Here is a 16,732-nt window from a genome sequence, read left to right on the forward strand (position 1 = left end):
TGGTTCCAAGTTTTCTAATGTTGCAAAATATTTCCTATCCATTCACATTGAGGCAGTGAGAGGCCAGTGACTGGAGGGGAGAGAGGAGGAGGAGGAGGAGGAGGAGCAGCTAAGAGGACATGAGGGGAGCAGAGAGGGAGACGTGGATGTCCAGATGGCTTCAGATGTATTTCTGGTGTTTGGGAGAGGTTAGATAATTGGGATAAGACTTTATCATTGTAAACTGGCATTATGCAGTTGGGAGTTTTATATACATAAAGATATTTGGTTAACTATTCAACTTTAAGAGTCATGCTTTACGGGATACTTGGAAGGGGTGGTGCAGAGGCCTGGCAGGTGGTACTCTTTTATAATTATTTAACACTGCATTCCAAGACCCTGCATTCAGGGCTGAGAAATGCTATTGTCAGAAAGCTACAAGGGTAATCATTCGGAGTCACCGGACCACAGGGATAGCCTGCTGAGAAGGCTGTAGGCATCCAGGACTCTGAAGCATCACCCCTGGCACAGGGCCAGATACTGTACACACCCTAACCCTCAGTATTCTTCAGAATAGCCAGTTTACCCAGAGTGCTTAGTTAGCTCCCAGGCTAACTGTTACCACCTCCCCCTCTTCCTTTAGTGAAAGATTGGCAGGAGAACTTGTGCCCAACATCTGAGAAGTTGCCTCTAGGCTCCTGGTGGGGGCCAAGAAGCTGGGCTGTTGCTTTATGACCTGCACCTTAAGTTCTGAGCGATAGCACCTTGTGGGTGCTGGCGGACTTAGCTCAGATCACCCGAGTTGTTCAGTTTTATTTTCTGTGAAATACTAACTGGAGTAAAGGAAAAAATGGACCCTTTTAGAAAGAAAGTTTGTTGTCTGTCCCAGTCTGTTACTTATTAACTAGTTAAAATGTTTCTTTATATCCAAAACTTAGAAACTCATTCAGTGGTGAGTGGATGCCGATGCGATTTGGATGGAGCTCTCTCATTTGAGTTCAGTTCATTTTAATGGGGACATTTACACATATATAGACGTTTTCTTATTTTCTGAGGTACCCTGCTGTGCTCGGGCACTAACAACCAGCCTTATAAAGAGTATGCATTCTCCTGTGGCACCATCAACAGGAAATCACAGAGGGCCTCACAGCCCAGCACTACCATACTCCTGCTCAGCGATAAACAAGGGGAACACGGTGCCCTTAGAAAGCTTGGACTCAGTGTGGACTTAGGACTTAGATGACAGGAGAGAGTCAGGGGGAAGGCAAACAGAATGGTGGAAGATGCAAAGGCAGTTTGTAAAGATCGGCCTGAGCCCCTGGGATCTGAGATCCCACAGAGCTTTGCTCTGTGACTTAGACACAGCGCTTGACTTCTCTGTCTCTTCCGTAGCACAGAGCGAGTGAAGCGGATCCGCAGTCCTAGGATGACCTGCTCATGGCCGAAAAGAACTTAGACAGGAAACAGGTGCTAGGAAGCCGGTAGGACTCTGAGACGTGGCTGCTTTATCTAGGACCCTGGGAGAGGACAAACAGCTGATTTGTGGGTGCAACTCGGTCATGTGAGGAGGCAGCACTGTCACGTGATGAGGCTCATTGAGGAATAGGACACAGAGTGACCAATGGAAGATTCGGGCGGGCATCTGTAAGGTTCTCTGTGAAAGGCGGAAGGGGAGGGTAGGCGCGCTGAGACCAAGTGCGGCTGTCTGGTGTGCTCGAGTTTCACTGTCATTGTGGAAAATACGGACAGTTTTTAAAGAATTAAAAATCACTTGACTGGCATTGCTTATTTTGCTTAACTTTCTCTCTGTTCTCATAAAGTCATATAATTCATAGAAGCCTCATTTCACCTTTGTAAATAGCACACTGTGCACTTTCCCAGCATGGACCCTGGCAGAGGGGAACGTGAGAATCCTAGCACCATGTGAGGTCTCCACCCAGTCCCACCCTTCACAGTGCTGGTCTCCAGTCTGCAGAGGGTTCTTCTTGGGGAGGGTGGGGCATGGGGCTCAGCTGCTGTGGTAAAATATATATAACCTAAAATGTATCATCTCACCATTGGTAATTATATACTTAGTGGCATAAAAAACATTCACACTGTGGTCTGCCCATCGTCAGCCGTCACCCAACTCCACGTTCTTTCCTCCTGTAGACTTTTTTCATCCCGCACCCACTAAACCTCGCTCCCCATGTGCCCCTCCCCCCACCCCGGCAACCACCATTCCATGTCACGTCTCTGTGGAGTTGACCTCTGTGGTACTTCATATAAATGGAGCCATCTGTTTATCATTTTATGACGACTTACTTTGCTTAGCGGAATGTCCCCAAGATTCTCCCATAGGTTTCCTTCCCCTTACGTGGAATGGTGCTCTGTCGTGTGTACAGGCCACTTTGTCTGTGTGTTCTTCTCTTGGTGGGGTTGGGTAGTTCAGCCATCACTGTTTTGTAAATGATGCCTTGCCACACACGGTATGGAGATATCTATTTGAACTTCTGTTTTCGGTGTTGGGGAAACAAACCAGTTTCATAATATAGCTCCGCCCGCCCCCACTGAAATACATTACATTTTTTCTGGGTGACTCTTCTCTAAGTTATTTTAAACCATCCATTTTTGTTAACATACAGCTGTATTCTAAAACAAGTGAGACATTTTAGGAATAATGATCAGAAGTCATGTATATAGTATGTCTTCAATATCTTGGGTACATAAAGAATTCCTGTGTTCCACAAAAGACAACCCATTTGGAAAACAAAACAAAACAAAACAAAACGGGGAAAGGTCTTGGGTTGACAGTTCTCTAAAGAATGCACACAGATGGCCATCAGTAGCAAGTGAAACGTATCACAGCAGCATTGATCATTAAAGGATGGCAAATTCAAACCTCAGTACCATTTTGCACCTACCTGGATGTCAGCTGTTGCAAAAAATATCAGCACAGAGAAGACCCAGGGAATGTGGGTGTGAGAACCCTCAGACCCCGAGAATGCGATTGCCAGACAGCAGCAACTGTGGCAAACTATTCGGTAGCTCCTCTAAAAGCTAAGGTGCACTGTCCGACCCACCAGTTCCCATCCTAGGTTCATATGCAGAAGAAAAGTAGGGACTTGGGTGGCCACTAACATCCACTGAGGTACTATCTGTAGGAGCCAAAGATAGAAGCAACCCAAGTATTCACCAGCAGAGGACTGAGCAAACAAAATGTGGTATATAATGTATATAATGTATGTAATGTATATAATGAGGTCAGTCATAAGAAGAATCATAGGTGGAACTTCAAATCAGTACAGAGTGAAATACTGAGATGGACACTAGACTGCAGAGATGGCTCCGTGGTTAGGAGCACTGGCTGCTCTTCCACAGGACCCAGATTCAATTCCAAGTACCCACAATGAGGCTCACAACCATCTCTTAATTCCAGTATCAGGGGAAATGCTGCCCCCTTCTGGCCTCTGTGGGCATTGCATGTACACGGTGCACAGACATACCCATAGGCGAAATACCCATACACATAAAATTTTAACAAAAGAGTAGACACTGTGTAATTCCAGCTGCATGCCATATGTGGAAGAAATCAAGGGAATCGAAACAGGAAAATGTTAGAGGGTGTCAGGAAGAGGGAAGGGAATCGGGGAGATGTTGCTTCATGGTTACAGAATCCAAGGTGATGGATTTGGTAACAGTGGTAATGATTGGGCAACATTGGGAGTGCAGTCACTGATGCTAAAAGGTCCACTGGAAACTGGTATATAAGTGACTGATAGAAAGCATCAGTTTGTAAAAAACCAAAGACTTTAGTTTGTATATCCATCGTGAGTTCACAACACACTGTGGCGTTCTCTGCAAAGCATTAACCAGCCACGTGGGCTGTGGGACAAACCATGTGATGGCGTCCTCAGCTTTTCTGAAGCACACCTGTGGGGCTCCTGAGATATTTCCAGTGCTGAGTTACTGGCGTGAGGTGTGGTGACAGCATGTGACAAAATTGACACTAAACAGAGTGTGCAAGGAGAGTGAGTGGCCTGGAACTCTTCGTGAGGATGCATGTTTGTGGATGAAAGTCACCTTCGGGATTAATTTCTCTCAGACTAAAACCAGGAAGGACAGAGGCTGCCTCTTCATTTTGTTCTACTGTGGAATGCCTTGTCCTCCTGGCTAGGGAGTTTGGTGACATGGAAGTGGATCCGGTGAGAAGGAACTTGAGTCTTTACCTTCTTGCAAATATTTGCCAACTATTTGCAGAATATCGAGTGAGAGACACACTGCCAGGTCTCCTTTGTGTGTGCATGGCTCTCTGTGCCCCAGGGCAGCCTGTCTCTACTTATGTAAGCAACACACTCATTCCTTAGGAAGACTTAGAGGGCACCGGAAGTTCCTCCCACTTTTCCGTCATTGTGATAAAACACCATGAACGGAAGCAGGAGAGACTGGGTGTATTTGTGCTTACAGTTTATGTAGTTTGCCATGGAGGAAGGCTGGGGCAGGAGCTCGAGGCAGGAACTGAAGCATACGTCATGGAGAAATGCCACTTACTGACATGCTGTCCTTGGTTTCCCAGTTTACTTTCTAATACACCCCAGGCACCCCAGGACTGCCTGCCCAGGGATGGGGCTACCCACGGTGGGCTGGGCCTTCCCACATCAATAAAACAAAAACAAAAACAAAGAAAAAACAAAAACCGCCCATAGGTCAGTCTGGGGCATTTTCTAAACTGTCGTTTTCTGATCAGCTGACTGTAGCTTGTGTCAAGTTGGAAAACCAAACCAAACCAAACCAAAAACCTAACAAACACAGTTGACTGCTTGTCAGCTTGACCCACAAACATCTCACTATTAAAGTGTAATCTTCCCTTTCTTGTTCATCTAAAGATGCCATGTGGATGCTACACTCTTAAACAAATGGTCGAAAGTCCTACAGTCTTTAAAGGAAAACTCAACACTTTAAAAAAAAAGTCCAGTCTCTTCAAAACATCCAAAGTCTCTCAAATCTAAAAATACAAAGACCGTGCATAGCCACAGTCTGAATGAAGTAAAATCAAACTTGTAAACTGAATCCTGCAGCTTACTGTCTTGAATCTGGGGCTCACTCCTGATCTTCTGGAACCACAGTGCCTGGGAGCGCTACCTGCTGGGCCCTGCCACCCACAGCTCCCTCAGCACACCTTTGGGCCCCAGCAGGCTCCTCTCCATAACTGCTGCTGTCCTTGGTGGTCACCCAACATCCTGGCATCTCTAGCAGGCTGTAGTATACACAGGCTACACTTCCACCAGTGGCCTCCTGGCCTCTCCCAGTGCCAAGGCCCAGCTGCTCTCCGTGACCCTTCCCTGCTTTCATAACCGGTGTCATGCAGGAGTGTAACAGGTCGGTAACTCACACGGTACTTAATTCAGCTGCCAGTTCAGCTGCTGCTTCAGCTCCCTCTGGACACAGCTTCTGTGGGCAGACTCTGAGGAGCACTTCCAGAAGATGACCCCAGAGATACTGATCACAACCGATTTCTCAGCTCCAGATGACCATATGCACATATGCTTCACAACAGCCCTGGAACAACCTGTTGGAGTCTTCTAAGTTCCTCTGGATCTTCACAAGTCAGGCCTCCGTCTTCTGCTCTGCTCTAAGCTTTACCTTCCGAGTCCCCACAGCAGCTCAGTAAACTGTCCACTTGATGACTTTTCTAGCCCCAAATTCCAAACTTCTTTTTATAATCATCAGTGCTGACAAAACCTAACTACTACAGTTCCACCATTAATGTTTTTCTCAGTTATCACTCTGAGTGACCCTAGTTTAAAAATCTGTCTGTAGCCTTGCAACCTCCTGATAGTTTTGAGAGACGGCATCCGCTTGCCACCAGAGTACAGGAGATACTGTTAAACTGAGACCAGAGAACAAAACTTGGAAGCCGGAGACCAAATGTGATGGTCAAGGGTGGTGTGGGATGGATAGGCTAGGTGGTTAAGTGACACGGGAGTGAGGTGGGACCGGCTAGTGCTTCTGGAAGGCAGAGGATGCTGGGAAAAGTGTCGGAAGTATGTTAGCGTGGTGGCTGGCAAAGGCTGGCTTTGGGATCAAGTATCAGATACCCAATTCCTGAGGCTGCTATCCAGCGGGAGCAGAAAATTTCAGGTGTAGAACACCCTCTCTGTCGACTAGACACCTTGCCCTGTCTAGGTATGTAAATGTGTCCATTTTCCTTGGTGAAGGAGGTCATTCCTTTGATTTGTTAATTTATTAGTTGTACATCCAATAGATCATGGAATTTTTTTGAGGGCAGCTCCTTCACTTCATTCTTCTTGGGGTCATTTGTATTCATATTGTGGCTGGCGTTCTTGAGGTCCTATGTTCAATCCCTGGTCCCACAATGAGTTTACATATAAGTACATTTATGCCAACGTGCCTGCTTCTCCCCTAGCTCCTGAGTCTGTAGGCTTGCCAGCATCTCTTTATTTTGTAGAGGTTCTGCATGAATGAATGAATGCTCTTCCAGTTGTAACTGCTGCCAGTCAGCTCTGTGGCATGATTATGTATTAGTATGTATGTATGTATGTATGCATGTATGTATGTATGTATGTATGTATTTGGTATTTGTTTTTTTTCCCTAGACAGGGTTTCTTTGTCCTTGGCTGTCCTGGAACTCACTCGTAGACCAGGCTGGCCTCAAATGCAGAAATCCACCTGCCTCTGCCTCCCAAGTGCTGGGATTACAGGTGTGCGCCACCACTGCCCGGCAGTTTGTTGATTTTTAAAGGAAGGATTTCATGTGGGCCAGGCTGGCTGCAAACTTGCTATGTAACCAGGGCTGGGTTTCCACCCCAGCTCTGCTTCCTCTTCCTGAGTGCAGGGATTCCAGGCAGTGCCACCTCACCTGGCACGTTACTCAGTTTCTGTCTGGCCATATGTCGGCACAGTTTTTTGCTGATACTTTTCATGGATATTTACAGTGTTATCTTAATTTTCTATCAACTCACACTAACAGGGTATCCATAGCAACCCAGAAGACAAAGATTAATGTATCTAAATGGTGTACAACTCTAGAATCGGACTGATGCAGAATCCAATTGTTTTAGTTGTTGACTTGAGGTGACTGACATCCTTAAATTATTATTCATGATCTGAGGAAATAAGGAAAAAATAGGAATAAGTAAGATCATACTTTTGGAAATGCTCCGTAGTTTTGCATTTCCATCTTCAACATTATTGAGTTTGCATATGCAAACTTAATTTGTATCTACATAGTGTTCAATTTTAAAAAAAATATTAAAGTACGGCTGTTTTGCCAGCATGCATGTCTGCGTAGCATGTCTGTGCCTGGTTCCCCTAGAGGCCAGAAGAGGGCATTGGGTTCCCCAGAACTTGAGCCGCATCTGTGAGTGTTGGGGATTGAACCCATGCACCCTGGAAGGTCAGCCAGTACTTTTAACTGTCGAGCCATCTCACCAGCCCCTCAATTTTTTTTTTCTTTAATACTGTCACTGGTATCTTTGCACGGCCCTGTGATATCATCAGGGAGATGGTTATCGCCAGCTTGGGCAAATATGCTGATAGCAAGCAGGACTCAGCAGGTAGCATGAGGTCTTGAACCCTATCGGGGCCTTTAGTCCAGGTCCTTTGCCCTTGGCTCTGTCATTGTCACTCTTTTTTTTCCCCCAGTGCTAGATGTTGAACTTGGAGCCTTGCACGAGCTAGGCAAGTGCTTTATACCAGAGCCACACCCCCAGACCAGGCCAGGCCCTACCTGCTGTCTTATTTATTTACTGTGGTTTTCTTCATTTCAATGGCAACCAATCACCTTGATGAATGAGTCAGCTCGACCCACTTCTGTGCCCTCACTAGTGCAGTACAGTAGATACATTGTTGTCTCCTGGTATGTTAGATACATTGTCTCCCATTCTAATTGCCTTTATCCCAGAACTCTTACATACCAGATACTTTGCTTTTTTTCCCCTCATGGACTTTTCTGAGAGGCAGTTTTGTGTTATCTGATAGGGAATAGGTTGTCTGAGCTATAATATGATAGATAATGGCTCTTTATTGTCTACCTTGTATCATGGTCTCAGTCACTGTTGTAGTACAGGTTATATCTGTTTTGTAATCTGGGTAATAAATTCCAGTCACTCTTTTTTAATTGGTATGCAAGTAACCACATGACTGTCATTTCTTTGGTTAGGCTACCAATGTCCCTTTATTAACCCATTAATATGGCCAAACCTCTATGCTGTTGTATTGGGTCCTTGTTTTTACAGCTCTGAACAAACCAGAATTAGTTCCACCTAAAAACTTTATTACGCTAACTGTATTGATAAAGTTTTAAAAATATGCTCACTTCCTTTGATTTAAACTAATTGATAGGTATTTGCTTTACTGTTAAATTTATAAAAAGTGGGTATTTTATAAGCTTCTTTTGACCTAGGTTTTGATTTTTACTCATAGTAATCCAGTTGATAATATATTTTTTATTTTTATATTATTTTATTTTACATGTATGAGCTTTTTGGCCTCCATGTATGTGTACCATAAATATGCCTAGTGCCTATGGAGATCAGAAGTGGGCATCTGATCCCCTGGAACTAAAGTTGCAGAGGGTAATGAGTCACCACATGGGTGCTGGGAATTGAATTTGGGTCTTCCGCAGGAACAGTCAGTGCTCTTAACTGCGGAGCCATCTCTCCAGCCCATATTTGATATCATTCCTACAGTTCTCTGTAAATCTGTCTAGCTTGCAACTTACAAATGATTCTGAAGCTAGCATTAATTATGTCTTGAAAAGGGGCTTTAGTTGCCTTAGGGCTTTAAACCAAGCTTTGGCAAAATGTTCAGTAGGTGGTGTGTCTGGTGCCTGATGCTTGGTTGCTGATTCACTGAGCCTCTGCACAGCCTCTCAGCTATGTTAGGTCCTGGGGGAAATAGCCATGGCTTTGCCCTGCCCACATTACCAGTCTGCCAGTAAAGCCTTTTGTTGTTGTTGTTGTTTTTATTTACTCAAATTAAGTTTTTCTTCTGTGATAACATTAGCTACAACTATGTTCATTTTCATTATGAGACTAGCTAGACCTCTAAGCCAGTCTGTACTTTCACAAACCCATCCCTCTGCCTCCGTGCCTGTGATTTAGCAGAGCCCTGGGTCCTATGTCTTGTTTCCTCTGTCTATATGAATGAATGCCTTGTTATGAATGCCTGCCTAAGTCTGTCTGCCTGGGCAGAGGAAAAGAAATGGAACAAAAGGAAACACATTGACCTCAGATACATAGTAGATAAATTGTACAGCTCATTCTGTAAGAATTTAGATAAGATGGCAAACAGAGTCACGCCATCTGATTTATAGTGGCCTTATAAAAATATATACAAGTATGATGTTCCATTAACTTTATAAAGCAATAGACCATAAATACCACATTTGCAATTTCTTCACTATCTCTACAGTTAATGCTGTAGAAAGGTTAGGTTTTTAATTCCAGGTGCAAACCAAGCTGTACTCCAGCTGTGGGGAACTTCTCACAGCCTGGTGTACAGACAAGTCATGTGTTAGGATAGTTGTTCTCAACCTTTCTGATGCTACGACCCTTTAATACAGCTCCTCACGTTGTGGTGACCTCCAACCGTAAAATTATTTCCATTGTTACTTCATAACTTTAATTTTTCTACTGTTATGAGTCATAATGTAACTATCTGCTGCTACGCGGGATATCTGATACAAGACCCTGAAGGGGTCGAGACACAGGTTGAGAATCGCTCTTTTAGGATGCTATGAAGGTGACCACAGGAATGTAGCTGTTTTGGACAACTGTCTTTTGGCTGTTGAAATATTCCGCTCATTGTGACCCTACTTTCTTTTTTTTTTTCTTTTTCTTTTCTTTTTAAGATTTATTTTGTCTAACTTTTATTTATTTATTTATTTATTTGTTTGTTTGTTTGTTTGCTAATTATTTGATATATTCTTTATTTACATGACCCTACTTTCTAAACTTAACTGGCCATATGGAAATTGCAGGCCTCCCAGACTACTTAGAGGCCCCCATCTTGTCACCTTTGGGAGCTGCCTTCAAGCTGTCTCTGACCTCTGTTTCCCATTTCTTCTCTGGTACTTACGTGGAGAGTCCTCTGATGGCCTCTTTAGAAGAGGTGGCTGCCTGCTTGGACCGGCTGCCATTTCTACTGGCCTTTCTCTTCAGGGCACAGGAATACTACCACATGACCTAAGTGTACAAACAAAGGTATTCTATGTGAATCGAATCTGTAATTCCAATACTGTGATTTTTTTTTTTTTTTAAACAAGGTACAAGTCCGAGGTACTGTGACAGAGACGAACTGACTCAATGTCTCAACTTTTGACTGATGGCTTGGCTTTGTAAATGATCTTACAGTCTCTCACGAATCTCCCTATGCAAGCTGAGGTAGCCTTTCTTTTTTTTTTTTTTTTTTTTTTTTTTTAGGCACTGAAAGGAGGAATTTATTTTATTATTTTATTTTATTTTATTTGCATCAATAGGAACCAGCCATTTCATGAAACCTTTTTATGTATTCAAGAACTCAGCTGTGTAGTGATTCTTAAAATTCATGCTACTTACTACTACTGCAGATGAAATTAAAGGCTGTTCCTAGCTGCTCCGTCAGGACCCTCTGAGGGTGTGTGCTGCTGATTGTGACATGCGCCTCAGTTCTCTTTATATCCTTAACCTGTCCCTTTTCATGCCAATGGCTTCTTGCAGAGATGTGGCCCTGTCAATAAATGAGAATATCTATTTAAACCTCTTCAAACAGTTGCTGCTCTTTTAGCAAACTTAACTATTTAATGATTCTTTAAGGGTGTTTTCTTATTTTTCTAGGTTCTTTTCTTCTTTTTCCTTTTTTTCCATGTTTTTTTGTTTTGTTTTGTTTTGTTTTGTTTTTGAGACAGGGTTTCTCTGTATTGCCCAGGCTGTCCTGGAACTCACTCTGTAGACCAGGCTGGCCTCAAACTCAGAAATCTGCCTGCCTCTGCCTCCCAAGTGCTGGCATCAAAGGTGTGTGCCATCACTGCCTGGCTTTTTCTTTTCTTTTCTTTTTTTTTATATAATCAAAATTACATGATTATGTAGTGATTCCTAGTATAATCTAACACTTTCCTGTTATTTGAAATTTCCTGTCTTTTTTAAGTGCTTAAGAACAAACAGGCAGGTTCTCTATGATCAACCTCCAGCACACAACACTGATTTTTTTTTTAATTATTGGGTATTTTCTTTATTTACATTTCAAATGTTTTCCCTTTCCAGGTCTCCCCTTCAGAAACCCCCTATTACATCCCCCTTCCCCTGCCTCTATGAGGGTGCTCCCCCACCCACCCACTGACTCCTGTCTTCTTGCCCTGGGATTCCCCTACACTGGGCCATCAAACACCCTCAGGCCCAAGGGCCTCTCCTCTCAGTATATCCAGCAAGGCCGTCCTCTGCTGCTTATGTGGCCAGAGCCATGCGTCCCGCCATGTGTATTCTTTGGTTGGTGGTCCAGCCCTCATGAACTCCAGGTGGTCCTCCTATGGGGCTGCAAACCCCTTCAGCTCTGCAGTCCCTTCTCCAGCTCCTCCATTGGAGACCCCAAACTCAGTCCAATGCTTGGCTGCAAGCTTCTGCCTCTGTATTTGTCAGGCTCTGTCAGAGCCTCTCAGGAGACAGCCATATCAGACTCCTGTCAGCAAGCACTTCCCAGCATCCACAATATCATCCAGGTTTGGTGTCTACATATGGGATGACTAATATCCACTTAATCAGTGAGTGCATACCGTGTGTGTTCTTTTGTGACTGGGTTACCTCACTCAGGGTGATATTTTCAAGTTCCATCCATTTGCCTGCAAATTTCACTTCGGGCTTCTTTAAAGCTATTTGATCTAGAACCCACAGCGTACACATGATTGGTTTGCTTCTCACGGTCCATCACACTGGTTCATCCGTACTGAGATTTGTATTCATAATACATCCTGGATCCCTAAGACTTAATCCAAGAAAAATGTAAAATAGCTCACTGATGACTTTTAATATGGACTATGTTCATATTATTCAAATTTATTCAAATGATGTATTGTTATGGATTAAATTATACTATTATAAAATAGTTCACTGGTAGTTTTCAACATGGGGTATGTATTGAAATATTAATGTATTATCATTCATTAAATTATGTCATTATAATTAACTTCACTTGTTTGTTATTAGTTGAAAATATCTACTGGAAATTTTTACTTGGCTCCCATTAAATGTCTGTCAGACACTGCTCTTCAATGTATTTTAAGACAGAAACCTACCGCCCTCATTGCGTCTCCATCAGTTCCCCGAGAGGCTAGCAGGATAATGACTTCCTTAGCTGCACTACAACATTTAATTGCAGTGGAGAGGCTGGTAATTTTCCATGCTAGACACAGCCTGGAGCGTTTGGAGACCTAGCCACATGCATGAAGGAGTCACTGAAGATGTCAGGAGTGGAGTGCTCACTAAGCTCAACCAGCAGGTGGGCAGACGCAGAAGATCATCTCTCCTTACTTATCTACTGTTTATTTGCAGTGCTGGAAAACTTTGACCAGACAATTGTCTGCCCCACCTCTGGGTCACTGGAGAGTCAGCAGGACTTCCGGACTCCGGAGTTTGTAAGTACCTCCTCTTAAAATTTCTATTTGTCAGCAAGATTTTCTTCAAAAAATGCATTTTATTCTTTAGTGTGTTCAGTCTGGCACAGGGCCCCTCAGTGACTATTGAGACTTTGGTGTCTCTGAGGCACAGGTTAACTGACCTTGAGTGTCCCAGCATCATGAGCTCTGGGGTTGATTTCACACTGTGTATGTGATTGCCCACAGGAACTCATTCCGTAGTAAAAGAATGAGGAGATGTTTGCAAAATTTCCTGCTTTGTTGACTGATTTCTGCTGCTGTTGGTTTCTGCTCTCTGTAACCTTGGAAATCAGTCTTGACTGAGCACAGACAATGCTCTGGCCAATGTAGTTATTCACAGTGGAGCTGCCCTTTTCCTGTTTCCTTCAGGAACCTTCAGTAATGCATCCCTGGTAGGACTAGGAATATCTTACTGGTTGTTTCTACCAAGAGGGAAACTAATGTTACCACTCAGTCAGACAATGAAGATTAGCCATGGCTACTACCCTCAAGGAATTAAAAATCATATTAGATGCTACTGTGATTTTATTAGTGCCTTGTTTAAAGAGAATTAAGCATGTAGGATGCCTTACAGAATGTCTTTCAAAGCAGATTTTATATTAGTCTCCTAACGTGCTTGTCTCTCTGACTCATGCCTTATTAAGGCATCAGAGAATCAGGGAAGCTTGGTAGCCTTCACTGGATTTACCCAGTTTTTTCCTTACTGTGAATTGTCTACCATTTGTATTGGCAATGAAAATGTGTGTGTCTGTGTTTATGTGTGCGTGTCTGTGTGAGAGTGTGTCTCTGTGTGTGTACACGCGTGCTCATGCTTGCATGTACGTATATGTCTTTGTGTCTGTGTGTATATGTGTATGTATATATCTTTTGGAGGGTTTATTTTTGAAGTGTGATGATGTACTTTCACCACTCCAGGAGCTGGCAGAGTGTAGCTGCAATGCTGTTTCTGTCTCTGTCTCTGTCTCTCTGTCTGTCTCTCTGTCTGTCTGTCTGTCTCTCAGTTACCCACTCAGTTGAGCTACTAGTCTAGAGCACACACTGTGCTCTGAACTGAGAAAGTTTGCACATAAAGGCACCCACAATGCTGTTTCATTTCAGAGTGTGGCTCCCGCAATATCCTTCTTTGCAGATGGCCTGGGGTGAAATGCACTTGGTTGTAGTACAGAGACCTGGCAGTCAGTGACTCCTTTTACAGCCAATGTGAGTGTCGGTGAAGGGGAGCTGAGTGCACCCAGTAGTTCCCCATCTTAAAGGGTAGAGCAGTTTGGTGCAAAAGCAGGCAATGCTGATACAGACTCGAGAGCCACTCGATTCTTGTCCTTCTGAATGGATCCTAGTCCAAACTATAAGGGTCACAACTAATGTAACAAGAGTTGTGTGTGGCAAGGTGTTGGTGTGCCTGGAAATATACACGATTTACACCCATTCTCTGCGGGAAAATCAAAGTTTTCTTGGCAGTCTCTAGTATACTGAGGTGCTGGTGCTTGGCTCGCCCCAGCAGCATCTGCACAGATAGTGGGTAGTGCAGGTAAACCACCTGTCATCTTCAGCAGCAGCGGTACTTTCTTGACTTTCATGACTTTCATGCTTTTCATTCTCAAAGTTAGAAGACTGGCTAGTCTAAGATCAAATGATCACGGGCAGAGTCTATAGTCACCAACAGCAGTTGCCTTGACATGATTTATTTCATCCATGGTTCTGAGGAACCAGAGGATCTTTCCCTTGGTTTATTTTTTTACTGTTGGGTCTCAAGAATTCCTGCAAGTCATTTTATTAGACTATACTATTGATAACAATAAATACAATTGCCCTGTATGTGTTCTTGATGACATATCTCTGTATCCCTGTGTGCTGGTTAGTTTTTGCCAACTTATTTGAAAACAAGACACACCCAAAAGAGTGAATCTCAGTTGAGGAATCGATCACCTTCATCAGAGTAGTCTCTAGCCATGTCTGTAAGGCATTTTCTCAGTTGCTAATCGATGAAGCACCACAGGCTGCTGTGTGTAGGGACCTCCCTAGGCAGGTAGTCATAAGTTTTAGAAGAAAGATATCTTAACAGGCCAGTCAGTTGGGCTCTGCCTCAGTTCTTGCCATAAGTGTCCTGTACTGACTTCACTCAGTGAGGAACTCTTACAGGAAAGTGTGAGCTGAGCTAAACCCTTTGCTTCCCAGGCTGCTTTTGATCAGCATTTTTTCAAGCAACAGAAAGCCTGGTTACTGTCTTTCTCTAATTATACATGCTTACCAAGCTCAGGGAGCAATTATTTTTTAGAATGTATTTTAAAGTTTATTCTTGGAGAATTTCATATATATATTATGTATGTATATATGTATGTATATATCATATGCTTATATATTATATGTATGTAGTATACATGTATGTGTGTATGCATGTATTATATGTATGTATGCATATATTCTGTATATTTATGTTTGTATATAGTATGTATATATGTATATATGTGTGTATATATGTGTATATATCATACATCAGTATATTACATGTATTATATATATATGATATATGTTTATATGTGTATATATGTATATATATCATATGTAAGTATATTATATGCATGTATGTATATATGATGTATATGTGTATATATGTGTGTATATATCACTTGTCTGTATATTATATGTATGTGTGTTTATATTGTCTGTATATATGTATATTTGTGTGTATGTATGTATATATATTATAAATTTGATCATATCTACCCTCTACTTCCCCCACTAACATCTCCCTGACATACTACCACCATATCTCCCCCCCCAACTTCATTTCTTCTTTCCCTTATCTTGTTGAGTTAATCCAGTAAGTGCTTTTGGTACGGACATGGGTGTAGGGCCTTCCACTGGAGCATGGACAACTTACAGGGGATAGGACCCATCCCTGAAGGAAATGGGCTCCCCTCAGGCAGCAGGCAGCTGCTAATAGCTCCTCTGCTGGCGTGGGCTTTGGAAAGGGATACTTTACGTCTGCATGCCTAATACCTGTTTGTGATGCTCATGACACATAAGTTCTTGGGAAGCCCCGTAAAGAGCTGCTGGGTTTCCTTCTCAGCACCACTGTTGCCAGCACTCCTGGCCTTATAATAAACATAACTACCATGTGCTGTCTCCGTGGTAAACAAACAGGTCATAGAAGGAGGTCCCTTGAGAAGAGGACACTCCAGGGAACTGCATTGTTATATTTAAGAGAAGCCTTTTAGGTAGGCAAGAGGGCGTGGCGTTGGGGAAGACAGCGTTCTGCTCTTGTAGGCCAGTGAGCCCGGCTAATGCCAGGAGGTCAGGTAAGCTGATGAGAACCAGGTTGTTAAATTGGGGCTGATGATGACCTGGGAGCCAGAGGGCCAACCGGCAAAGCAAAGTCTCAAACAGTGCTGGGAAAAAATAAGAGAGGTTGGAAAAGTCAGTCTTCTTAATTTTTTTCCATCTGGCCTTTTGGAGGATCACTTGCTACCTGCCGAATGAAGGGAGGCAGAGCACATGCTTGCTCAACTATTCTTAAATAGTTGAGGTTTTAGATGGGGGGGATGGGGGGAAAGGGAGACGGAGATGGGAGACGGGAGACGGGAGGTTGAGACAGCACAAGCCGTGCTGGTGCTTCCTATGTAACGGTGCATTTGTCTGGTTTGCCCCACAGGGAGAATAATGCACTTTCCAATGTGATTCCCCCAGAAAAGGGGAAATCATTTGAAATGTAAATAAATATATCAATAAATTTAAAAAAATATCAATAAATTAAAAAAAAAAAAGAAGATGTATTTTATTTCAGAGCCCTGTGGGTTGACCAGCCTTGGTCTCTGGCATTAGCACGAATGCCACAGCTCATGTGTGCTTTGATTCTCAGGCTGAGCCAGGCTGTGTTGAGTGAGTAGATTGTCAGCCCTGTCAGCTGCCTGGGGCCTATGGACAGTAGCAGCTCCGCCTCCCTCCATTCTTTGTCCCTGCAGCTCTGTGTCTCTGCCTCACTTGTTCCTTGCCCAGGTGTTCCTTCCTGCTCTCTCGCCCCCTCTGCAGACGGGAGCCATCTATCGAGGTAGCCAGAATGCTAGACTATTAACAGGGTGATCAGGGATGCAGATGTGATCTTGTCATGTGAGACTCATCAGAGCT

General features: G+C 43.4%; 1 protein-coding gene across 3 annotated transcripts in view; it reads left to right on the top strand.

The window, feature by feature from the left end:
* Window positions 1-16,732, top strand: part of Ano6 (anoctamin 6) — a 176,534-nt gene that overhangs the window by 52,997 nt on the left and 106,805 nt on the right. For all 3 annotated transcript variants that reach the window (XM_052160235.1, XM_052160236.1, XM_052160237.1), the window contains one exon: window positions 12,504-12,586. In XM_052160235.1, the coding sequence (XP_052016195.1) occupies window positions 12,504-12,586 (83 nt within the window). The remainder of the gene's footprint in view (window positions 1-12,503; window positions 12,587-16,732) is intronic.

This window comes from Apodemus sylvaticus, chromosome 17 (genome assembly GCF_947179515.1).
Source record: "Apodemus sylvaticus chromosome 17, mApoSyl1.1, whole genome shotgun sequence".
Classification (NCBI taxonomy): Eukaryota; Metazoa; Chordata; class Mammalia; order Rodentia; family Muridae; genus Apodemus; species Apodemus sylvaticus.